The 22,697-nt window shown below is 44.1% G+C and overlaps 1 protein-coding gene across 7 annotated transcripts in view; it reads left to right on the top strand.

Annotated features, from left to right (window-relative positions):
• LOC101050152 (AGBL carboxypeptidase 4) overlaps nucleotides 1-22,697 on the top strand; it is a 1,418,805-nt gene that overhangs the window by 1,381,539 nt on the left and 14,569 nt on the right. For all 7 annotated transcript variants that reach the window (XM_074380786.1, XM_074380790.1, XM_010349316.3 and 4 more), the window contains one exon: nucleotides 12,026-12,122. In XM_074380786.1, coding sequence (XP_074236887.1) covers nucleotides 12,026-12,122 — 97 coding nt within the window. The remainder of the gene's footprint in view (nucleotides 1-12,025; nucleotides 12,123-22,697) is intronic.

The following is a 22,697-nucleotide window of genomic DNA, read 5'->3' as shown; positions in this document are numbered from 1 at the left end:
ATTGGCCTTGACAGGCAGCAGATCATGCCGGTAAAAAGCACTCTCAAATGAGACGTATCTGGGTCTGAATCCTGGTAAATCCACTCGCGCTTGTGTAGGTCAGGTTGGTGGAGTTGGTGGAGCACCCAGCAAGGTGCCTCACACAGAGCCCGAACTCCACCCCGATACCCAGCACCTTCGTCCTGGGTATGCCAGGACGTTTCATACGCCACGTCTTAGCTAAGCAGGGGAGCTCTCGGGCGGTGTGGAATAGGCTGAATAGTGACCCCCTAAAGACATTCAGTTCCTGATCCCTAGAACTATTAATAATGTGATACCTTGTTTGTTGAATCAATGAGTAATAAATAATAAATGAAGCCAAGTGCAGTGGCTCACGCCTGTAATCCCAGCACTTTGGGAGGACTATGCAGATGGATCACAAGGTCAGGAGTCTGAGACCAGCCTGGCCAGCACGGTGAAACCCGTCTCTAGCAAAAACACAAAAATTAGCTGGGCATGGCGGTGCGCACCTGTAGTCCCAGCTACTTGGGAGGCTTAACCATCACATTTACAAAGACCTTGTTATATGGAAACAAGGTTTTTGTAAATGTGATGGTTAAGCCTCTTCAGATGGGAAGTTGAGACTATCCTGGGTTTTCTGGGTAGGCCCTAAATACAATCACATGTATCCCAAGAAGAGAGAGACAGAGGGAGCTTTGACATGCACTGAAGAGGGAGGAGGCAATGTGACCATGAGGGCAGAGACTGGAATGATGTCACAAAACAAGGAATGCCAGCAGCCACTGGAAATCAGCTATTCTCTGTCTTCTCCCCTGGAGCCTGTGGAGGGAATGCAGCCCTGTGAACACCTGGATTTTGGCCCCAGTGAAACTGGTTTCTGATTTCAGGCCTCCAGAACTGAGGGAATACATTTCTGTTGTTTTAAGCCACGAAATTTGTGGTGATTTGTTACGGTGACAATGGGAAACTAATTTTCAGCCTTATAGTAACCCCAAACTTTAATTCATTCTGTGATGAACTGGACACCCCTCCCACATTTTATATGTAAGGGTTCATCTCCAGCCTCCTCCCTGAAGCAAGCCTCTCAGAAAATACCTATTCTGTGGAATTGCATTTCACCCGTGAAAAAGGAGGCCTCCCTTCCGGTCCCTGCCTGCGTCTCTCCACCTCTGTCCTTCTCAGTCCCTCTCACTGTTCCTGCCTTTATTTCAGTCTCATGCATCTCATTTAGTCGTCCTCTGCTGCCTGTGCTTCTCTGCATTTTTTCCTTTTATCTCTTTCTGTCTCATCTTGTGCCTTTCTCTCCCCTCTCCCTCCCTTCTGTTGTCTACATATGTACCTCTCTCACACACGCATCCAATTTGATTCTGTCCTTTTCTGCCATTTGCTCCCCGTTTTTCTCTCTCTGCCCCTCACCCCATTTCTCCTCAGCTTTCAAGCCGGAGCCTCTCCCAGCCTCTCTGATTAGCCTTCTCTCCTTATCTTCTTGCTTCATCCTGACCAGTTGCTCTGTATCTTTCTGCTGGTTTGCATCTCTTTTCTCTTTTGGTCTCTGCCTCTGCGGACTCTTTGTCTCTCCTCTCTCCTGCTCTTTCTCCCTGACTTTCTAGTCTGTCTGTCCCTGTCTCTCTCTGTCTGTCTCTGTCTCTCTCTCTCTCTCTCTTTCACACAGATCTTCTGACCTAGGGGGTGCCTCTGGACTTGCCTGCAATGGGAAAGGACTCTGCAATTACATCTGCAGCCTCCACACTGCACTTCAGAGAAGGATTCATCTGTTTAGTCATACATTTGTCCGACACTGTGGGAGGATTGGCAAGGGAGGCAGAGACAAAAGATATTTCATTGTCACATTTTTCTTCTGGCTTTACCTAGAGGCTCCTAGGCAGGTGCCTCTTAATATTCTAGCAGTGCTGTCAGCCTTACTAAAGAGAAATCACTTTTCCTTGGCCTATCCCTCTGCACAATTAATCTTCCCCCTTTAATGGTGATCATCTGTTACTGGCAGGGGCAGGAGTATGAGCAGAAAATGAATTTTAGGTGGGAGTTTCCCAGCAGGGAGCAGGTAAGAGTTCAATTTTCTTATTTGGAAGCAGGATGATGGCAAGAAAGGACCTTCATAAGGACAGATGTGTCTGTTTTCTCTTTGTTGTATCCTAGAACACTGCTCCTAGAACAGTGTCTGGCACATAGAAGCCACTTAATGTGAATATAGAAATGAACAAATGAGTGAATCAATGAAGGGGTTTCGATCCGCCTTGCACCAATACTTGATGTGACTCATCAGACAAGTGACTTCCAATTTTTCATCTGCAAAATGGAGATGGTAACCAGAGCTGCCAAGACCCGCAACGGTGGGGAAAGGGGAAGTGGGAACTTGTATCTGAGGAGTGGGGCAGAGCTCAGCGCCCTTCAGCGCAGTCAGGCCAGCTGAGCTTGCTGAGGGTTCTAGAAGAGCTGCAGGGAGTGAGAAGAATGGAGAAGGCTTCAGAGATGAGCGAGTCCATGCGCGGAGGGACAGAACAGGGAAGGGAGGCCTCGGGCCAGGCGGGAGGATGTGTGAGACTCGTGCCCGCCGAAGCTGCTCTGGGAGGTGAAGAGGACCCGGACCTGGAGACAGGACACAGCCACTGCCACGAAAGAGGTGTTCCTGACCCCGCCAAGGAGGACCCGTCCCTGAGGCTGATTATTGTCCCCAGTTTGGGATTGGGCTGGATTTAGCAAGAGCCTAATTGGGAAATGACTGGTCAGGGCTGTGTTTCAGATGAGGAGGATTAACTCCCCTTTGGTGCTGGCCAGTGCCTTTGCCTTCCACAAGCCCGTCTCCACCCCACCCTCTCCAGGAGGCCTCTCTGGGCATTCTCCTTAGTGCTGCCACCCTTCCCTTACCCTCAGCACTCCCCTCACTCTACTCTTTATCTTTACTCCACAGCATTTACCACGTTCCAGCATCCTATAGAATCTACACGTGTATCATTAGGTCCACAGCTCGTTTCCCAAAGCTAGAATTTAAACTCCGTAAAGATAGAGGTCTTTGTCAGTTTTGTTCACTGTGTATCTCAAGTATCTAGAGTAACTTGGCACACAGTCGGTTCTCCATAAATATTTGTTGAATGAAAGAATAACGATGGGATTTCCCATAAGCTTATTGGACTGAGGGCTTTGCTTGAATATACCACGGTAACGGAAAAAGGACTTGAGAGACTATGTTTACCCACAGAGAAGTTAGGCCCAGTGAAGGGAAATGACCAAGGTCACATGGCTAGTTAATGATTAAAACCATGCTGGTCTCCTGATTCCCACTTGTGTGTGCACTCAAGGCCCCAGATCTGGGGCCCTGAGACAGGAGAACAGAGGGTGCTTCAGTTACTGCCATTCTCCTAGAGCCCTGGGGACACTCTGAGAGCAGGGAGCAGGAGGTGGAAACCTGAGCAGAATGGAACACACTGCACAGTCAGCAAGAATTTGTGATGTGAATAATTCCAGAGCTGAAAATTCAGAAACAGTTCCCATTTTCTGATGTTTTCCCATTTCTGACTCACGACCTGGATACTTAACATCTCACAGCTCAAACCCACATGCCTTGAACTGACTCCTAATCTCTCCCCTGCGGCTGTTCCTGCCCCATTCTTTTATATGCCAGATCAGGGCGCCCCATCCACCTAGTTGCTAAAGCCAAAGATAAAGGAGTCATCCTTCACTTCTTCCTCTCCTTTGGGCCCCACATCCAACCTGGCAGCAGGTCCTGTTGGCTCTTTCTACAAATACATCTTCCCATCTCCTCTGCCTCTGTACAGTCGGGGCCTCCCCTGACTTCCCTGGGACCACTGCAGTCGTCCCTGGCTGCTCCGCCTGCTTCTACTCTTGCCTTCTCTTTTCATGCAGCAGTGACCTTTTAGAATTAAAAACGAGACCATGTCATTTTCCTGCTTCAAACTCTTCAGTAGTTTCCCATTCGCCAAGAAAGGCCAGACCCCTTAAGGTGGCCCAGAGGACTTAGTGATCTAGCCCTAGCCCATCACCCTCTGCCAGGCTTCTTCCAGTTTCTGCTTCTCACTCAAGGACCCTTCCCTCTTTACAGGTACCGCTGCAGTCACTGCTCACTATCAGTTCATAGCCACTCCTCAGAGAGGCCTTCCCCCGCCTGCATTACCCACAGGTGCACACTCTGCACTTTCTTCAGAGTACTATTTTAATTGGAATTTTGTGTATGGTTTTGTTTGTTTGTTCTGTTTTTATTACCTTGCTATCTGTCTCTAATTCTAGACTTAACCATTGTCTTGGTTTTGTCTCCTTTTGTTTTTAGCCATAGTATAACCTGAAACTTCCAAAAAACCTGAACACAGTAAACATAGTAGATGATCGGTAAATATACATTGAAAAAATGTGTAACAGATACAACCTCTATATGTCCACTGGCTTTTATTGACTACGGAATAGAAGTTTAAGTTTCTAAACTTGGCATTCAATGCCTTCACTCACTTGTCTCTAGCCTAGTGTTTCAGTCTCACCTTCCACTCTACACGTTTAGCTACATGGGCCCTGGGACCCTTTTGTAGAGAAGCAGCCCTACATCACCCGTGGGTACCCCGAGTTCAGTGGGACAAAGGAATGAGAAAAAGATTAAGAGAGAAAGTGGGACCAGGGGGCCATCACTTTATTACTTTGGAGGAGACAGTGAAGGCCTCGAGCTCTGATCATCTACGCTATTTATTGATTACAATCACTTTGATCTATAGGGTAGGGGTGGAGTGATGGTGGAGTGAATCAGTGAGCCGGAACTGGTGTGTCATCCTAAGGACTGATAACAGTGGGTTTGGGAGTTTCACAAAACAAGAACATGTGGTTACCTTTAGCTTATTATCTATGTGCAGTCGGTGGAACTCAGGCCTTACAAGGAGCCTACAAGTCTGGCTATGTCATAGTGTGGTATGAAGGGGTTTTACGTCCTTGAGTATAAGTTTTATGGTAACAGAGCCTAGGTCATCCTGCACCAGAACATGAGGCATGGAGAAGCCTTCCTCCTCAGAGGCCAGCTGTGGCCTTCTGCAGTTTGCTGTTCCTTTTTTATGTGTTACTCATAACCCATTTGTGTAGCCACTAAGTCCTTTCTCCTTTGCAGCTTTTCCCAACACCCTTTTCTGTGTTATTTCAGGTCATGTGCCTGACCACACTCTGTTTCTCTGCTGATACTTATCTTTCTCTTCCTCCCACTTTAAGACCTATCTTTGTCCTTCAATTCTTTGTTATAGGCCCACTTCCATGAAGCCTTTCACAATTCCTCCATTTGGAATTCCATGTCCTTATACACATCCACAGAATTTTGTGTTTGAATTGTACTGTGATTATAACACAAAAGTGTATGATCACACTCAAGAAAGGAAACAACATATGCATGCTGTTAGAAGACACCAAGGTTCATCTGCTACCTTTGTTACATTCAAGCCCTGAGACTCTGAATTACTTACGTAAAGTCTCTGGTTTTCAGTTTCCTCATCTGTGAAATGTATGTAGAATTGTACTTTGACTTTGCAGGGCCTTAGTGAGGATTGGTGATAGTAACTACATTGTATGGGTCGCAAAGTAAACTCTAAAAAATTAGTAGCTGCTTTTGTGAAGATGACAGTGCAACAGCCTCCTAGGTAATGTAGTTAACTGGAACATGTCAGTTTCCTTCTCTAGAATATAAAGTGTATTTATCTAATTCTTCTTTAACTCCAATCCCTGTCCTCTTCATAGTAGTATATACATGGAAGGAACCCAACAAATCTTTGAATGATGCATGAAGGAATGAGTGAATGAATGAGAATGAACAGCAAATGTTCAACCCCTCATTACCTGTTGAAGGACCCCATTAAATAGGAGGCTGGGGCTACTGACGTTCACCCTTTATTTCAAAACAGCTCTGTATGGAAGTCATGGAATCAGTCCAAGTTTTGGACAATCCCATCTGAATTCTCCTGGTCTACTGCTTTGAGGGTCTTGATTCTACCTTCCCCGTGTGGCTGGCTATACCCTGCCATTTTTGAGAAACAGATCAATGGCCTACATAGGAATCAGAAAATGATGAGATTTTTAACTTACAAACCATTTTGAGATTTTTGTTCATAATGAATAGTTGAGAGTTTTCACCCCAAATCTTTTATCTCTTAATTCTGTAATACAATGAAAAGCATTCCAGCCAAGAGAATTATTGCCTCTTCTTGCCTGGATTTTAAATCTTTGTTCAAAGACAGCTCATTTTAATTGAAAATGTTCAATCAATCCCTCCTCTCCTCTTGCCCATGTCTTATTTCTTGACTCAAACAGGGCCATTGCAGTAAATAATCTGGAGTAAGGCTTTCAGGGTTAGGGAATATGTAATAGGGTTGGAGGGAGAAAGGAAAGACTGTTATCTCAGACAATGCCCATCTTTAAAATACTAGCTTTTAAACAGATCCTGTCTAGAATGATCAACACCTCACAGTGGCATGTTTTGCTGGAACAGCCCATCTCCTTTCCCTTAGAGTTCAAGAGGATTGATTTATAAGGCTACCTCCTACAGTTGCTTTAAGTCTGCCTCAGTATGGGTTGGTGAGAAAGGGATCAGGCTTCTCTCTTCCTCATCCATTCATTCATTCATTCAGCCAACCCCTGTGTTATCCATCAACTAGGTGTAGTCACACACTTCATCCCAACAATGCTGTGAGCTGGAAACTGCAACTCAGGGAAAAGAAATGGCTCATGCAAGGTCCCACAGTGTTCCAGTTCTCTAGTTCTACATTAGAAAATCTCCCCAAAACTTAGTGGCTTAAAACAATAGCTATTTCCCTATGTTCTCTGTGGGTCAGAAATTTGAGGAGGCCTCAGCTGGGTGGTTTTAGCTTAGAGAGTGGTGTGTTGCAGTCAGACAGTGGCTGGAGATGGAACAGTAGAGGGCTGGAGGAGCTGTAGGCTGGCCAGGAATCTCTCTTCTCTCTCTGTAATCTCAGGGTCCCAGGGTCTCCGGGCAGTCAGACTGCTCATGTGGAGGCTCAGGACTCCAGCTTGAGAATTTCAGCCAGCAAGTAGAAGTTACTTCACCTTTTCTGGCTTCGCCTCAGAAGTCCCACTATTTCACTTCTATCATTTCTGCCATTCTCTTGGTTAAAAACAAGTCACAAACCCATACAAATTCAAGGGAAGGGTATACCTCTCAGTGGAAGGAGTGGCAAGGTCATGTAATACAATAACATGTGAGATTGGACATATTGTCACAGGCATCTCTGGAAAATACACAGCATGTGGCAGAGCCAGGATTTGTATTAAATACATCTGCCTTCAAAACGTTTGCTGCAACCTTTTAGCTCAATTCACAGGAAGCTCTGCTTTCCTCTGTGCACTGTAGCTCTTGCTGGTACACACAACCACGATTTGGTTTCCTCCAACCAACTGGAGACTGGCTGGGTGAAGGCTAGGTGAGACTGCCTCTAGAGTCTGCTGCTCAGAGAGGTCATGCCCAATGCCAGCTTGTGAACTTTTTAAAGAAGAGGACAGAGAAAGTCGATCACATCCAGAGGAAGAAAGTAGGTGGCAGCCTGAGCCTAGCAAGCCTGCAGTACATTTCACTGTCATAAACAACTTGTCTGGTGTTTTCCCTTCTCCCACCAGGCACTAGCCTGAGATGACTCAGGCATTGATAGAAAAGGTACCTTCAAATCAGGAAATGGGCCAGGACAGTGGATAACTCATGGTTCTGGAGTCAAACCTGCCTGGGTTTGAGTCCTGACAGTGACATTACCAGTTATATGGTCTTGGGCAAATTCCTTAACCTCTCATAGCAAACAGGAGATAAAATAGCCTTCATTACTGGATTGTTTTGAAAATTAAAATGCTCTCATAGGCAAAGCACCGAGTGCAGTGCCTGACACATAGTAGAGGCTCTATAAATGTTAGGTTGCATGTCCCAGGCCATGTTCAACCCCAGCTTGGGGACTTTTTTTTTTTTTTGAGATGGAATTTCACTCTTGTTGCCCAGGCTGGGGTGCAATGGCATGATCTCAGCTCCCTGCAACCTCTGCCTCTTGGGAACTTTTTGAAGAATGTACGGAGAACTCACTTGCCTATTTCTCAAACACTTGTCCATCTCCATGGTCCTGGATGGAGTAATGGCTCCGAAGACCTGGCCTAGCCCCAGACAGCACTGAAGAAAGGCCTGGAGCAACTGCCCAACAATCCTGCAAGTGCAACTGCATCTTTTCTTCCCACTCCACTTTGTCCTTTCTACTGTGACCTACCAAGACCTCTGCCACCAAACACTCCCCTCACACAGGCCCTGGCACACTACAGCCTTCCAAATATGCTTGTTGAATGAATGAATGAATAGGTGAATGGATGGATGGATGGAAAATCTTCTCTGCACTGTTGCTCACACTGTGTCTTCTCCCCAAAATGCCCCGTCAGTTGCCCTGCCTTTATAGCCCAGTTGAGAATGGTCTTTCTCCACTGATCCTCTCAGAGAAATCTCAGGTTCCTCCTTCTCTACATATTACCCTGCGTGACTCCATCACCTGCTCATGAGTCAGGGTTGTGAGTCTTGTTTCTCAGTAGGTGGAGGGTGTTCAACCATAGGCAAGAGAGACACAGAAGTGAATGTGGAATGGTTCAGGTGCTGGAGAGGTGGTTTGGGAAGGCAGACAAACACATGCAGTCAGGGTACTCATTTTCAATCCCACCTCTTCATTAGGTACTCAACCTTTGGGGAAATTACTTATCTTCTCTAAACAGTGTAAATAATATACCTATTTCATTGGGTTATTGGGAGCATTGAATGAGTCGATATACATAAGATACTTAAAAGATTGCCAGCACCAAAGCCTTCATGACTAAAACACCAAAAGCAATGGCAACAAAAGCCAAAATTGACAAATGGGATTTAATTAAACTAAAGAGCTTCTGCACAGCAAAAGAAACTATCATCAGAGTGAACAGCCAACTTACAGAATGGGAGAAACTTTTTGCAATCTATTCATCTGACAAAGGACTAATATTCAGAATCTACAAGGAACTTGAACAAATGTACGAGAAAGAAAGAAACAACCCCATCAAAAATTGGCCAAAATATATGAACAGACAATTCTCCAAAGAAGACATTTATGCGGCCAACAAACATATGAAAAAAAGCTCATCATCACTGTTCATTAGAGACATACAAATCTAAACCACACTATAAAAACACATGCACATGTGTGTTTATTGCAGCACTATTCACAATAGCAAAGAATTGGAACCAACCCAAATGTCCATTAATGAGAGACTGGATAAAGAAAATATGGCACATATACACGATGAAATACTATGCAGCCATAAAGAAGGATGAGTTCATGTCCTTTACAGGGACATGGATGAAGCTGGAAGCCATTATTCTCAGCAAAGTAACACATGAACAGAAAACCAGATGCCACATGTTCTAATTCATAAGTGGGGTTGAACTATGTGTGAGAAAACATCGACATAGGGAGGAGAACATCATACACTGAGGCCTGAGGGAAGGTGAGAGGCTCAGGGGGATAGCATCAGGAGAAATACCTAATGTAGATGATGGGTTGATGGGTGCAGCAAACCACCATGGCATGTGTATACCTAAGTAACAAACATGAACATTCTGCCCATGTACTCCAGAACTTACAGTAAAAAAAAAAAAAAAAAAAAAAAAAAAAGCTTGCCCAGCACATATTAAACATTATGTAAGTATTAGCTATAATTTATTTATTTATTTTTATTCTTTTTTGGAGACAGTTTTGCTCTTGTTGCCCAGGTTGGAGTGCAATGGTGCAATATTGGCTCACTGCAACCTCTGCCTCCCAGATTCAAGTGATTCTCGTGCCTCAGCCTCCTGAGTAGCTGGGACTAAAGGTATGCACCACCACACCTGGCTAATTTTGTATTTTTAGTAGAGATCGGGTTTCATTATGTTGGTCAGCCTGGTCTCAAACCTCTTATCTCAGGTGATCCACCTGCCTCGGCCTCCCAAATTGCTGGAATTATAGGCATGAGCCATCGTGCCTAGCCAGCTGTTAGTATTTATTAATTCAACAAATATATATTTCATACTTATTGTCAGATGAGTATGTGGGTGTTTAGGTGATGAATAAGACAGATATGACGTCTACTTCATAGAGCTTGCAGGCTGGAAGGGGCTACTGGAAAAAAGAGATGGGTAGAGTACAGTATGATTAGTGTTCTGGTTGGGAAAGGCCAGGAAGAATAGGTTGTGGGAAGGCCTAGGAGAGACTCATATCACAGCAAGGGCAGCCAAGGAAGACATATCCAGTAGAGTGACAACTGAATTGAGTTCTGGAGGCTCAGAAGGAGTGGGTCCTAGAAGGCATGTGAAGGGAGGAAGAGTGGTCTAGAAAGATGGCATGTAGGGCACAGGCCTGTAGGCAGAAGCTCAGTGTTTCTGGAATGTGAAGGGCAAGGGGAGTAGGTGGGAGGTAACAAGCACAAAAAATAATCAGGGACCTGACTATGAACAGCACTGTAAATCATGCTCGGAAATTTGGACTTTGAAGGCAACTCAGAGCCACTGAAGAGTTTTACTCAGCTGAGGGACACAGAGCTGCACTGCAGAATCCCTCGCTGCACTGTAGAAAATGGACCAGAGTGGGGCACTTCTGGGGCAGGGAAGCCAGTGAGGACAGGATGACAGCAATCCAGGAGAAAGATGATACTGGCCTATTCTAGGCGGGTGAAAAGAAGTGAAAGCATTCAAGAGATGGCAGGTGTCTTGGAGAAGGGTTAGAGACAGCGTGGTGTTCAGAGCTAAGTGAAGAGGGAGAAGGAATGGCTAAGGATTAAGCTGAGTAAACAAATAATTCCTATACTGTGAGATAAGTGATAAGCGCTTTGAATGAAGCCAGTTCGGGACTCATGAGAGTGTGGGGCAAGGGCACCAATCACAGTTCTGGGATGAGAGGATAAGAATATCCTGGAGGGCTCTAATAAAGAAATATCACCTCATTAGAGAAGTGAGGGGTATAAACTGGCCAAGGAAAAGGCAGGATGGGGTCTGGAGGTACTTCAGCAAAGCCCTGAGATGCACAAAGATATTCTGTTGTTGAATAGATGACTGTCGTACTAATTCACATTAAGGTGTTAATGGTCATTATAGAATTGGCCCTTTCCCCAAAATCTGTACTTTACCAACCACAAGTCTTTACCAAAAGATTAATTATTGGTGGAATTTCAAGGCGCAGTGGGGACACTAATTAGGGTCACAGGGTTTTATCATTGTGCCTAAGGTTACTAAAGTGGATGACTGAGCCCTAAGGGTCAAGGAGCCCCTGGTCTGTATACAACAAAGGTCTCTTGCCCTTGGGGTTTTTGCTTATCTGGCTCCATCCTGATCAACCTGAGGCCAGATGGGGCAGCCCAGTGATTTCCAAAGGGTTGCAGTATACTCTAAAAGCTGAGAGCACAGGCTTTGGGGTAAGAATCCCTAGACTCATATCCTGGCTCCTCCTCTTCCCAGTTTTGTGACCTTGGGCAAATTACTTCACTTCTGTGCACCTCAGTTTCCTTATCTATAAAATGAGGATAATAATAGTAATTACCTGTAATCCCAGCATTTTGGGAGGCCGAGGTGGGTGGATCACGAGGTCAAGAGATCGAGACCATCCTGGTCAACATGGTGAAACCCCGTCTCTACCAAAAATACAAAAAATTAGCTGGGCATGGTGGTGCATGCCTGTAATCCCAGCTACTCAGGAGGCTGAGGCAGGAGAATTGCCTGAACCCAGGAGGCGGAGGTTGCGGTGAGCCGAGATCGCGCCATTGCACTCCAGCCTGGGTAACAAGAGCGAAACTCCGTCTCAAAAAAAAAATAATAATAATAATAGTAATTACCACTTAAGGTTTTTCAAGGATCGAAATAGAGAATGCATACAAAAAGCTTAGGATTATGAGTGGTGTAACTGTTTTTATTACTGTTACTATTTTTATTAGTAGTCCTCTTTTCACTCTGTCTCAATCTCTTTTCAAAGTTGCTCCTTAACCCACACACCTGCAGATATGAAACTGGGGCGGAACGTGGCAAGAACATTTTTGGATTATTATCGGCTGAACTCCATGGTTGAAAAGGTGGCGATTCCCATGCCGAGACTGCGGTAAGTGGCAGAGCAGAGAGGTTTGGGCTTATGTTCGCTCTACTGGCTGTGTTCAGGGGCATCTTCCCTTCACCTCTTGCTGACACTCAGTATCCCATCTGTGCAGCAGGAAAGATAATCCTAGTTCTGCCACAGAGATTTTATGGGGCAGAAGAGCGGATTTCCTGAGCATAAAGAAAGTATCATTAAGTGGTCAGACAGTGAGGGCATAGTCACATTTCTGGTTCCAACTTGGGAATCCACAGGGATGGGGCTTGCTGGGGAGCTGGGTTCAGTCATTATTCTAAATTAGTTTGGATGTTTCTATATGCTACCTCTCCTGATACCTCATCCTCTGAGGTTCATATATGAACTTCTCTGATCCTTCAATTACCTCATCAAAAAGTATGGACAGCAGTCCTCACATATAAGATGATTATGAGATATGTGTTAAAGCACCCAGCAGAATGCTGTCAGCACATGATAGTCTCCTTCCCTCAAGATGTAAAGATTTGGGCTGCAGAAGACACACCCGTGAGAAGTTCCACCTTGGGTCCTCTTCTGGGGCCAACTTGCAGGGCCACTGAGGAGAGAAGTTCAGGAGGTGAGCCTCCATCCTGTCTGAGGACTTGGCCAGAGCCTGAAGCACTGAGCACTTCGATGACCACTGGCTGTGAGCCCAGCTAGCATTAGGACCGTGACATCCCATGGCATCTGGAATGTGCTGGCCCTGCCCTACCTCTTAGACTCATCTCCCACTCCCTCAGGGGTCCATCCTACTTGAAGGACATAACAATGTCCAACTCCTGGCTCCTGCCAGACCATTCTTTCTACTGACCTTTGCCATGACCTTGCTCATGTATGTGTGTGCCTAAGGGCCTTTGCACTGATGTACCTTCCTCCCTACCCCATTATTAATAAAAACAATAATACATCCCCATTATTTATTGTACAGAGTACTTTGTGTACATTGTACTATTTATTCTTCATAGACGTTATATTTCCCATCTTACAAATGAGGAAAAGGAGGCTCAGAAAGATGATGAGAAGGTCTGAGATGACAGAAGTCAAAGAGTTTTTGGGAGAGCCAGCGTTTGATCCTAGGCTTTTATAATTTGAAAGTTGATTTGGAGTCTAGCTAAGGTTCACTTCAAGTAGAAGTTCATCAGCATGGGTTCAAATTCTGTCTCAGACTCATATGAGCTATAGAATCTTAGGCAAGTTTCTTGGCCTCTAGAAGCTTTTCTCTACTTACCTATAAATGGGGATAATAACAACCATCTCTAAATATGGTTTTGCAGAATGGATACAAGCTTAGTACAGTGCACAGCAGCTAGTAGAGGCTCAATAAATGTTTTCATGTCCTCTAGTTTTGGGGTTGCAATCTCAGATTTCCAACCAGTTCATCAAGGCCTAGGGCAAGTCCCTTGACTTGTTTGGTTGAGCAATGTCTCAGGGCCTGTGTTCCAAAATGCTATGAGTCATACATCGCTGAGCCCCATGTCAATAGAGTCTTCATGACAAGGACCTCTGATACCCTGTCTCAGATTGTTTCTAAATCATCTGGGGTCTTTGTGCTCATTGTGGCATATTGGAAACTCTTGCAGGAGAATCACATCTATTTCTTATGCTCCTAAAGTACCTGACCTGCATTGTGCATACATGCATGTATGCATTCATTCATTCACTCAGGAAAAGCAACACTTTACACCATGCCCCTGATGGGGGTAAGTTCTGGGATGAGTGGCTGACTAAAGCATAAACCCCGCCTCTGAGGAGCTCACCTCTATAGGGAAGCATGCAGTTCATTCTTAGAAGTCATTCTTGATTGGTTAAAGTTCTTAAACATGGTAGATCCAAGATGGCCAATTAGACACAACTCCAGGGCACAACACCCAGCAAGAGAGACTCAGAAATCCAGAGATCTCCTAGCTCCAACTGAGGTATCAGGTGCATTTCAACAGGTCTGGTCTGATGGTGAGCAAAGCCCACTCAGGGCAGACCGAGGTAGGGGGGGTGCTACTTCACCCAGAAAGTGCATCTGACCAGCGAGTCCGAGACTCCCTCTCTGGCGCTCCAGTCCAGATACAGCACTTCCCCCAAAGCCTCAGCAATACACAGAACAGGGGATCTTTGCTAGTCAACCACTGGAAATTACAAGCACAGAGTTGAATAAGAGCCTGTAGACTGAGCTATTGCCCCCTCCTCCGAGAGGAAGCTGCAAGTGGGAGCAGCTGGGCGGGCTCCTAACCCATGACCACAGAAAGAGGAAGCTGAAAGGGGGAGACAGTCAAATGTGGCTTGGCGGGTCCCTACCCTCCCCAACAAACCCCAGAGGGCTGAAGCTCTGACTCTAGTGGGTTGCTCAGCCAGTGCCACAGTCTGAGATGAACACTAAATGATCCAGCCCAGTGGAGGAAGGGCACAACCCACCACTAGAAGGGTGGGACTGGGCTACATGTTTTAACAAGAAACTGAGAAAGCCTATGTAGCAACAGGACAGCGTTCTTGACAACCCAGCAGCACCTACATGTCAGCGGAAAAGGCAGGCCAGTATAAACAAAAAAGACGCAGTAAGCTTCCCTAGTAACCTGAAGGAGTCCCTAGAAACCCAGTAGTGCCTCCACAGGCAGACAAGCAACCTCATCAAGCAGCTCCCTGCCAGGTAACTCCACAAAGATGGGGAAAAAACAGCGTAAAAAAATGAAACCATCAAAGACCAGAACACCTCTTCTCCTTCAACGGATCACAACTCCTCAAGAACAGGATCACAACTTGATTGAGGAGTACGATGAATTAACAGAAACAGGCTTCAGAAGGTGGATAATAACAAACTTTTCTGAGCTAAAGGAACACATTCTAACTCAATGCAAAGAAACCAAAAACCTTGAAAAAAGGTTAGACGAAATGCTAACTAGAATAGCCCGCTTAGAGAGGAACATAAACAACTTAATGGAGTTGAAAAACACAGCACAAGAACTATGTGAAGCAAATGCAAGTTTTAATAGCTGAATCAAGCAGAATAAAGGATATCAGAGATTGAAGATCAACTCAATGAAATAAAAAGAGAAGGCAAGACAAGAGAAAAAAGAGTGAAAAGAAATGAACAAAGCCTCCAAGAAATATGGGATTATGTGAAAAGACCTAATCTACGCTTGACAGGTGTACCTGAATATGACGGGAAGAATGAATCCAAGCTGGAAAACATGCTCCAAGATATTATCCAGTCCCAAGCCTAGCAAGGCAGTCCAAATTTCAAATTCAAGAAATACAGAGAATTCCACAAAGATATTCTTCAAGAAGAGCAACCCCAAGACATATCATCGTCCGATTCACCAGGGTGGAAATGAAGGAAAAAATGCTAAGGGCAGCCATAGAGAAAGGTCAGGTCACCCACAGAGGGAAACCAATCAGACTCACAGCAGATCTCTTGGCAGAAATCCTATAAGCCAGAAGAGAGTTGGCGGGGGGGGGGGGGGGGGGGGAGGGGGGGCAATATTCAACATCCTTAAAGAAAAGAACTTTCAACCTAGAATCTCATGTCCAGCCAAACTAAGCTTCGTAAGTGAAGGAGAAATAAAATCCTTTATGGACAAGCAATTTTTGAGAGATTTTGTCACCACCGGACTTGCCCTACAAGAGCTCCTGAAAGAAACACTAAGCACAGAAAGAAACAAGTACCAGTCATTGCAAAAGCAAACCAGTTGGCAAAGACCAAAAATGCAATGAACAAAATGAGTCAACTAATGGGAAAGAAAACCAGCCAGTAACAAAATGGCAGGATCAAATCCACACAACAATATTAACATTGAATGTAAATGGCCTAAATGCCCCAATCAAAAGACACAGACTGGCAAACTGGATAAAAAGTCAGAACCCATCAGTGTGCTATATTCAGGAAACCCATCTCACATACAAAGACACACATAGACTCAAAATAAAGTGGTGGAAGAAGATTTACCAAGCAAATGGAGAACAAAAAAAAGCGGAGGTTGTAATCCTAGTCTCTGATAAAATGGACTTCAAACCAACAAAGATCAAAAGAGACAAAAAAGGACATTACATAATGGTAAAAGGATCAATCCAACAGAAAGAATTAACTATCCTAAATATATACAATCCCAACATAGGAGCACCCAGATACATAAAGCAAGTTCTTAATGACCTAAAATGAGATTCAGACTCCCACACAATAATAGTGGAAGACTTCAACACTCCACTGTCAATATTAGATCAATGAGACAGAAAATTAACAAAGATATCCAGGACTTGAATGCGGAGCTGGACCAAGCAGAACTAATAGACATATACAGAACGCTCCACCCCAAATCCACAGAATATACATTTTTCTCAGCACCACATTGAACTTACTGTAAAATTGACCACATCATTGGAAGCAAATCACTCCTCAGCAAATGCAAAAGAACAGAAATCATAACAGTCTATCAGACCACAGCACAATCAGAATAGAACTTGCAATCAAGAAACACATTCAAAACTGCACAACCACTTGGAAACTGAACAACTTTATTCTGAGTGTTGACTGGATAAACAATGAAATGAAGGCAGAAATAAAGATGTTCTTCAAAACCAACCAGAATGAAGACACAACTTACCAGAATCTCTGGGACACCTTGAAAGCAGTGTCAAGAGGGAAATTTATAGCCATAAATGCCCACCAGAGAAGAGAGAAAAGATCTAAAATTGACACCCTATCGTCAAAATTTAAAGAGCTAGAGGAGCAAGATTAAAAAAAACTCAAAAGCTAGCAGAAGACAAGAAATAACTAAGATCAGAGCAGAACTGAAGGAGATAGAGACACAAGAAACCCTTCAAAAAAATCAATTAATCCAGGAGCTGGTTTTTTGAAAATATCAACAAAATAGACAGACTGCTAGCCAGATTAATAAAAAAGAAAAGGGAGAAGAATCAAATAGATGCAATAAAAAAACAATAAATGGGATATCGCCATTGATCCCACAGAAATAGAAACTACCATCAGAGATGACTACAAACAGCTCTACTCACATAAACCAGTAAACCAGGAAGAAATGGAAAAATTTCTAGACACTTGTACTCTACCAAGACTAAACCAGGAGGAAGCTGAAACCCTGAATAGACCAATAACAAGAGCTGAAGTAGAGGTAGTAATCAGTAGCCTACCAACCAAAAAAAAGTCCAGGTCCAGACGGGTTCACAGCCAAATTCTACCAGATGTACAAAGAGGTGCTGGTACCATTCCTTCTGAAACTCCTCCCTAACTCATTTTGTGAGACCAACATCATCCTGATACCAAAACCAGGCAGAGACTCAACTAAAAAAGAAAACTTCATGCCAATATCCATGATGAACATCAACGTAAAAATCTTCAATAAAATGCTGGCAAACAGATTGCAACAGTACATCAAGAAGCTTATCGATCATGACCAAGTAGGCTTCATCCTGGGAATGCAAGTCTGGTTCAACATATGCAAATCCATAAATGTAATCCATCATATAAACAGAACCAATGACAAAAACCACATGATTATCTCAATAGATGCAGAGAAGGCCTCTGACAAAATTCAACAGCCCTTCATGCTAAAAACTCTCAATAAACTAGGTATTGATGGAACGTATCATAAAATGATAAAAGCTATATATGACAGACCTACAGCCAATATCATACTGAACGGCAAAAGCTGGAAGAATTCCCTTTGAAATCAGGCACTAGGCAAGGATGCCCTCTCTTACCACTCCTATTCAACATAGTATTGGAAGTTCTAGCCAGAGCAATCAGGCAAGAAAAAGAAATAAAGGGTAATTAATTAGGAAAGAAGTAAGTCAAACTCTCTCTATTTGCAGATGATTGTATATCTAGAAGACCCCATCGTCTCAGCCCCAAATCTTCTCAAACTGATAAGCAACTTCAGCAAAGTCTCAGGATACAAAAGCAACGTGCAGAAATCACAAGCATTCCTATATACCAATAACAGACAAACAGAGAGCCAAATTAAGAGCAAACTCCCATTCACAATTGCCACAAAGAGAACAAAATACCTAGGAATACAACTAACAAAGGATGTAAAGGAATCTGTTCAAGGAGAACTACAAACCACTGTGGAACAAAATAAGAGAGTATACAAACAGATGGAGAAACATTCCATGCTCATGATTAAGAAGAATCAATATCATGAAAATGGCCATACTGTCCAAAGTAATCTACAGATTCAACACTATCCCCATTAAGTTACCAAGGACCTTCACAGAACTGGAAAAAAACCACTTTAAACTTCATATGGAATCACCAAAGACCCCTGCATAGCCAAGACAATCCTAAGCAAAAAGAACAAAGCTGGAGGCATCACATTGTTGGACTTGAAACTATACTACAAGGCTACAGTAATCAAAACAGCATGGTACTGGTACCAAAACAGCATGGTACTGGTACCAAAACAGAGACATAGACCAATGGAACAGAACAGAGACCCCAGAAGAAACACCACACATCTACAACCATCTGATCTTTGACAAACCCAGCAATAACAAGCAATGGTGAAGGGACTCCATGTTTAATAAATGGTGTTGGGAAAACTGCCTAGCAATGTGCAGAAAGCAGAAACTGGACCCCTACCTGTCACCTTACACTAAAATTAATTCCAGATGGATCGAATATTTAAACATTAAACTTAACGCCATAAAAACACTAGAAGTAAATGTAGGCAAAACCATCCAGGACATAGGCATAGGCAAGGACTTCATGACTAAAATACCAAAAGCAATGGCAGTAAAAGCCAAGATAGACAAATGGGATCTAATTAAACTCCAGAGCTTCTATACCACAAAAGAAACAATCATTAAAGTGAATCGGCAACCAACAAAATGGAAAAAATTTTTGCAATCTACCCATCCGACAAAGGGCTAATATCCAAAATCTACAAAGAACTAAAACAGATTTACAAGAAAAAAACAAACAAGCCCATTCAAAAGTGGGTGAAGTATATGAACAGACACTTTTCAAAAGAAGACATATATGAGGCCAACAAACATATGACAAAATGCTCATCATCACTGGTCATTAGAGAAATACAAATCAAAACCACACTGAGATATCATCTCATGCCAGTTAGAATGGCGATCATTAAAAAATCTGGAGACAACAGATGCTAGAGAGGATGTGGAGAAATAGGAACACTCTTACACAGTTGGTGGGAGTATAAATTAGGTCAACCATTGTGGCTACTTCTCAAGGACCTAGAAATAGAAATCCCATTTGACCCAGCAATCTTATTACTGGGTATATACTCAAAGGACTATAAATCATTCTACTATAAAGCCACATGCACACGTATGTTCATTGCAGCACTGTTTACAATAGCAAAGACCTGGAACCAACCCAAATGCCCATCAATGATAGACTGGACAAAGAAAATGTGGTACATATACACCATGGAACACTACACAGCCATAAAAAATGATGAGTTCGTGTCCTTTGTAGGGACTTGGATGAATCTGGACACCATCATTCTCAGCAAACTGACACAACAACAGAAAGCCAAACACCGTATGTTCTCACTCATAGGTGGGTGTTGAACAACAAGCAGACGTGGACTCAGGGAGAGGAGCGGCACACATTGGGGGCAGTTGGGGGGGGTGGGGGAGAGACAGCAGGGGTTGGGGAGGGAGGGGTGGGTGGGGAGGGATAACATGGGGAGAAACGCCAGATCCAGTATGCACCTGAAGTAAAATAAATAAATTTTTTTTTAAAGTTCATAAACATTTAAGCTGGGCACAGGGCTCACGCCTGTAATCCCAGAACTTTGGGAGGCTGAGACGGGTGGATATGAGGTCAGGAATTCAAGACCAGTCTGACCAACATAGTGAAACTCCGTCTCTACTAAAAATACAAAAATTATTCAGGTGTGGTGGTATATGCCTGTAATCCCAGCTACTCGGGTGGCTGAGGCAGGAGAATCGCTTGAACCTAGGAGGCAGAGGTTGCAGTGAGCCGAGATCACACCCTGCACTCCAGCCTGGGCAACAGAGTGAGACTCCATCTCAAAAATAAATAAATACACTAAAAAATAAAGTTCTTAAACATTTAAAGCTTTATAAAACTCAAAATAAGTATTAGAATCTTACTTACAAGTTAATTTGGAGATTGCCTATTTCAGGTCCTCTGCCTAAATAAAAAATTATCTTGATCCTTAATCATTTTTTTCTTGTATGTTACATTGTCATCTACCAACAATATGGTGCTGACACTCAGAGAGACCTTAGTGATCCTCTAGTCTCTCTTCACAATACAGATGAGGACATGGGGACTCGGAGCAGAAGGAGCTGGTCAGAGTCACATGGTCAGAGCCGAGACTGGAGCACAGGCCCTCACCCTGCAGTGCAGTGTGTTCAGTGTCCACTAGTGAAGAGCTCCTGGAGATGGGGAAGGATGGAACCATGACACAGGGGAGATCTCAGGGCCCTGAGTTTAACTGTTCATGGTACTTCCTTGCCTTGAGCTGTGGAGCCCTCTTCAGAAAAGATCTAGAGAGCTCCTTCCTCATGAGTTCAGAGCTAACTGCACCCACCCTTAAATAAAGAAAAAAAAATAACTTCCTCCCTATGCACACACCTCTGCCTCATCAAACTATGAGTACCACTTAGCTCTAGATTGGCCAGTAATCCTTAAACATGAATTCCCAGTAGGATACAAGACTCTGAGCTCTAATTTGGGATTGAAATATTCCCCTTTTTTGTATTATTTTCCACCCAAGCATCAAACAGCTTAAGTGAAAGAGCAGTTCTGGTTTTAAAGGAAAATTACATGTTTTGACTCAGAATTAATCTTTGTTTTCTCCCATCTCCGTGGATAATTACAGTATGTCACTTTCTGCTCACATGCTGGTGAAAGCCTGCCAGCATCTTTGGATACTGGGCCACCCTTAAGATAGGGTCCCTCAGCAGGGGCATCATCTGGGCACAAGAGCTCAGACTCAGGGTCATGGCATTGATGACCAAAGCTGAGGCCCCGTATTTTGTTTAGTACCACAGTGGCACAGCGCAAGCCCAAAATGCCCCAGCAGAGGGGATGAAATCAGACGGGAAGAAGGAATAGGCCAGGTGTGCTTCTGCAGGTAGACGGAGCATGCGTGTGGCCTCTGAGCAAGGCTCAGCCACAGGCTGGGAGGGCTGGCTCCATGGTGATGTGTATATGTGTGTGTAAGGGGGCCCATCAGCTCCGCAACACACTGGAGCCCACCACATGGCAGGCCTTGTGCCAACTGCTGGAGGATTATAAATAGCCCCTGCCCATTGTGAGCTCAGATTTATGGAGGATAAGGCAAGTATATATGCAAAGATAACAAACAATACTTAGCAGTGTGTAAGTATTCAACTATGTATCAGATTATGCCTTCTCTCAAAAACATTCCATGGCTCCCCATTACCTTTAGGGTAATGGTTCAACTTTTCATGCCGTTCAAGACCTAGGCCTACATTTTAAACTTCATTTACTGCATTCTACCACCCTTGTACCCCTGTGAGCACTCTGTCCATCCCACCTGATTTCTTTACCTCACGCCCTTTGCTTCGGCCTGAACAAGTTAACTGTTTTCTTGCCTCCATGTCTTTGTCCGTCCTTTTCCCTCTCACTGGAATGAGTTCCCTTTCTGCTTGTAGATGGTGAGCTACTAATTATCATTCAAAACTCGTCCAAATATCACACCCTGTTTGCTTGTCCCTGTTCTCCACCTGAGACAGAGCTGCTTCCCCTCTGCTGAGCTCCTAACTGTGTTTTGTACATAGCTCTAGCATGGCATGTCCTATGGTGTACGTACTGTCATGGCTTCCATGCATGTCCGGCTTCTCTGCTAGCTTCAGTGTCCTTAGTCTTACTTACTTCTGTATCCGTAGTGCATGGTGCAGGGCCTGGCGAAGATTACATTCTAAACAATCCCTGAGCATTACGGAGCTATAAAATGGTAGAACTGAAGAAGCCCCACACAATTATCTGCTTCAACCCCTTCACACTAATGAAAAGTGGGACCCAAGCAGAAGTTTCTCTCCTACTGAATCTGGCAAGTATTTGGTAGCTGGCAGGCATGTCCCAAGAAAGCTTCAGGGAGGAAGTGGACATTTGAAGTTGGTTTTAACAGACATACGGAATTTTGACTGATGAAACGGAAAGGGGAAATAGGGTACTCCATGTTGGGGAACAGCGTAGAAAATGGCCAGAAGCAGGACCTAACACGGCACATTCCACGGCAATGACAAGGCCAGAATGTTTAGAGTAAATGAGGCAGTAAAGACAAGACTGAACGTTCATTTCTAGTCATCAGATATTCCTCAAGCACCTCCTCCACACCAGACCTGCACTTGGCTCAGGAATTATACAGAAAAAGCCAACATCAAACTTATCATCTCATGAGAAAAAGAGATGAGCAAATAACCACCTAGAAAATGGTGGGCTGAGGAGTGATGAGATGTACAAAGTGCTACAAAAGGCTGGGCAAAAGCCTCCTGGGGGAGGCTTATTTTCTGGAAATTTGTCTTCCCAAAGGAGATGAGGCTAGCGAGGTAGGGAAGGGAACAGCCTCTGCAGAGGCCTGAAGGTATCAGATG

Source organism: Saimiri boliviensis, chromosome 11, assembly GCF_048565385.1.
Source record: "Saimiri boliviensis isolate mSaiBol1 chromosome 11, mSaiBol1.pri, whole genome shotgun sequence".
Lineage (NCBI taxonomy): Eukaryota > Metazoa > Chordata > Mammalia > Primates > Cebidae > Saimiri > Saimiri boliviensis.
Note: the sequence above shows the minus strand (reverse complement) of the source record. Positions and strands in the feature narration are given on the sequence as shown.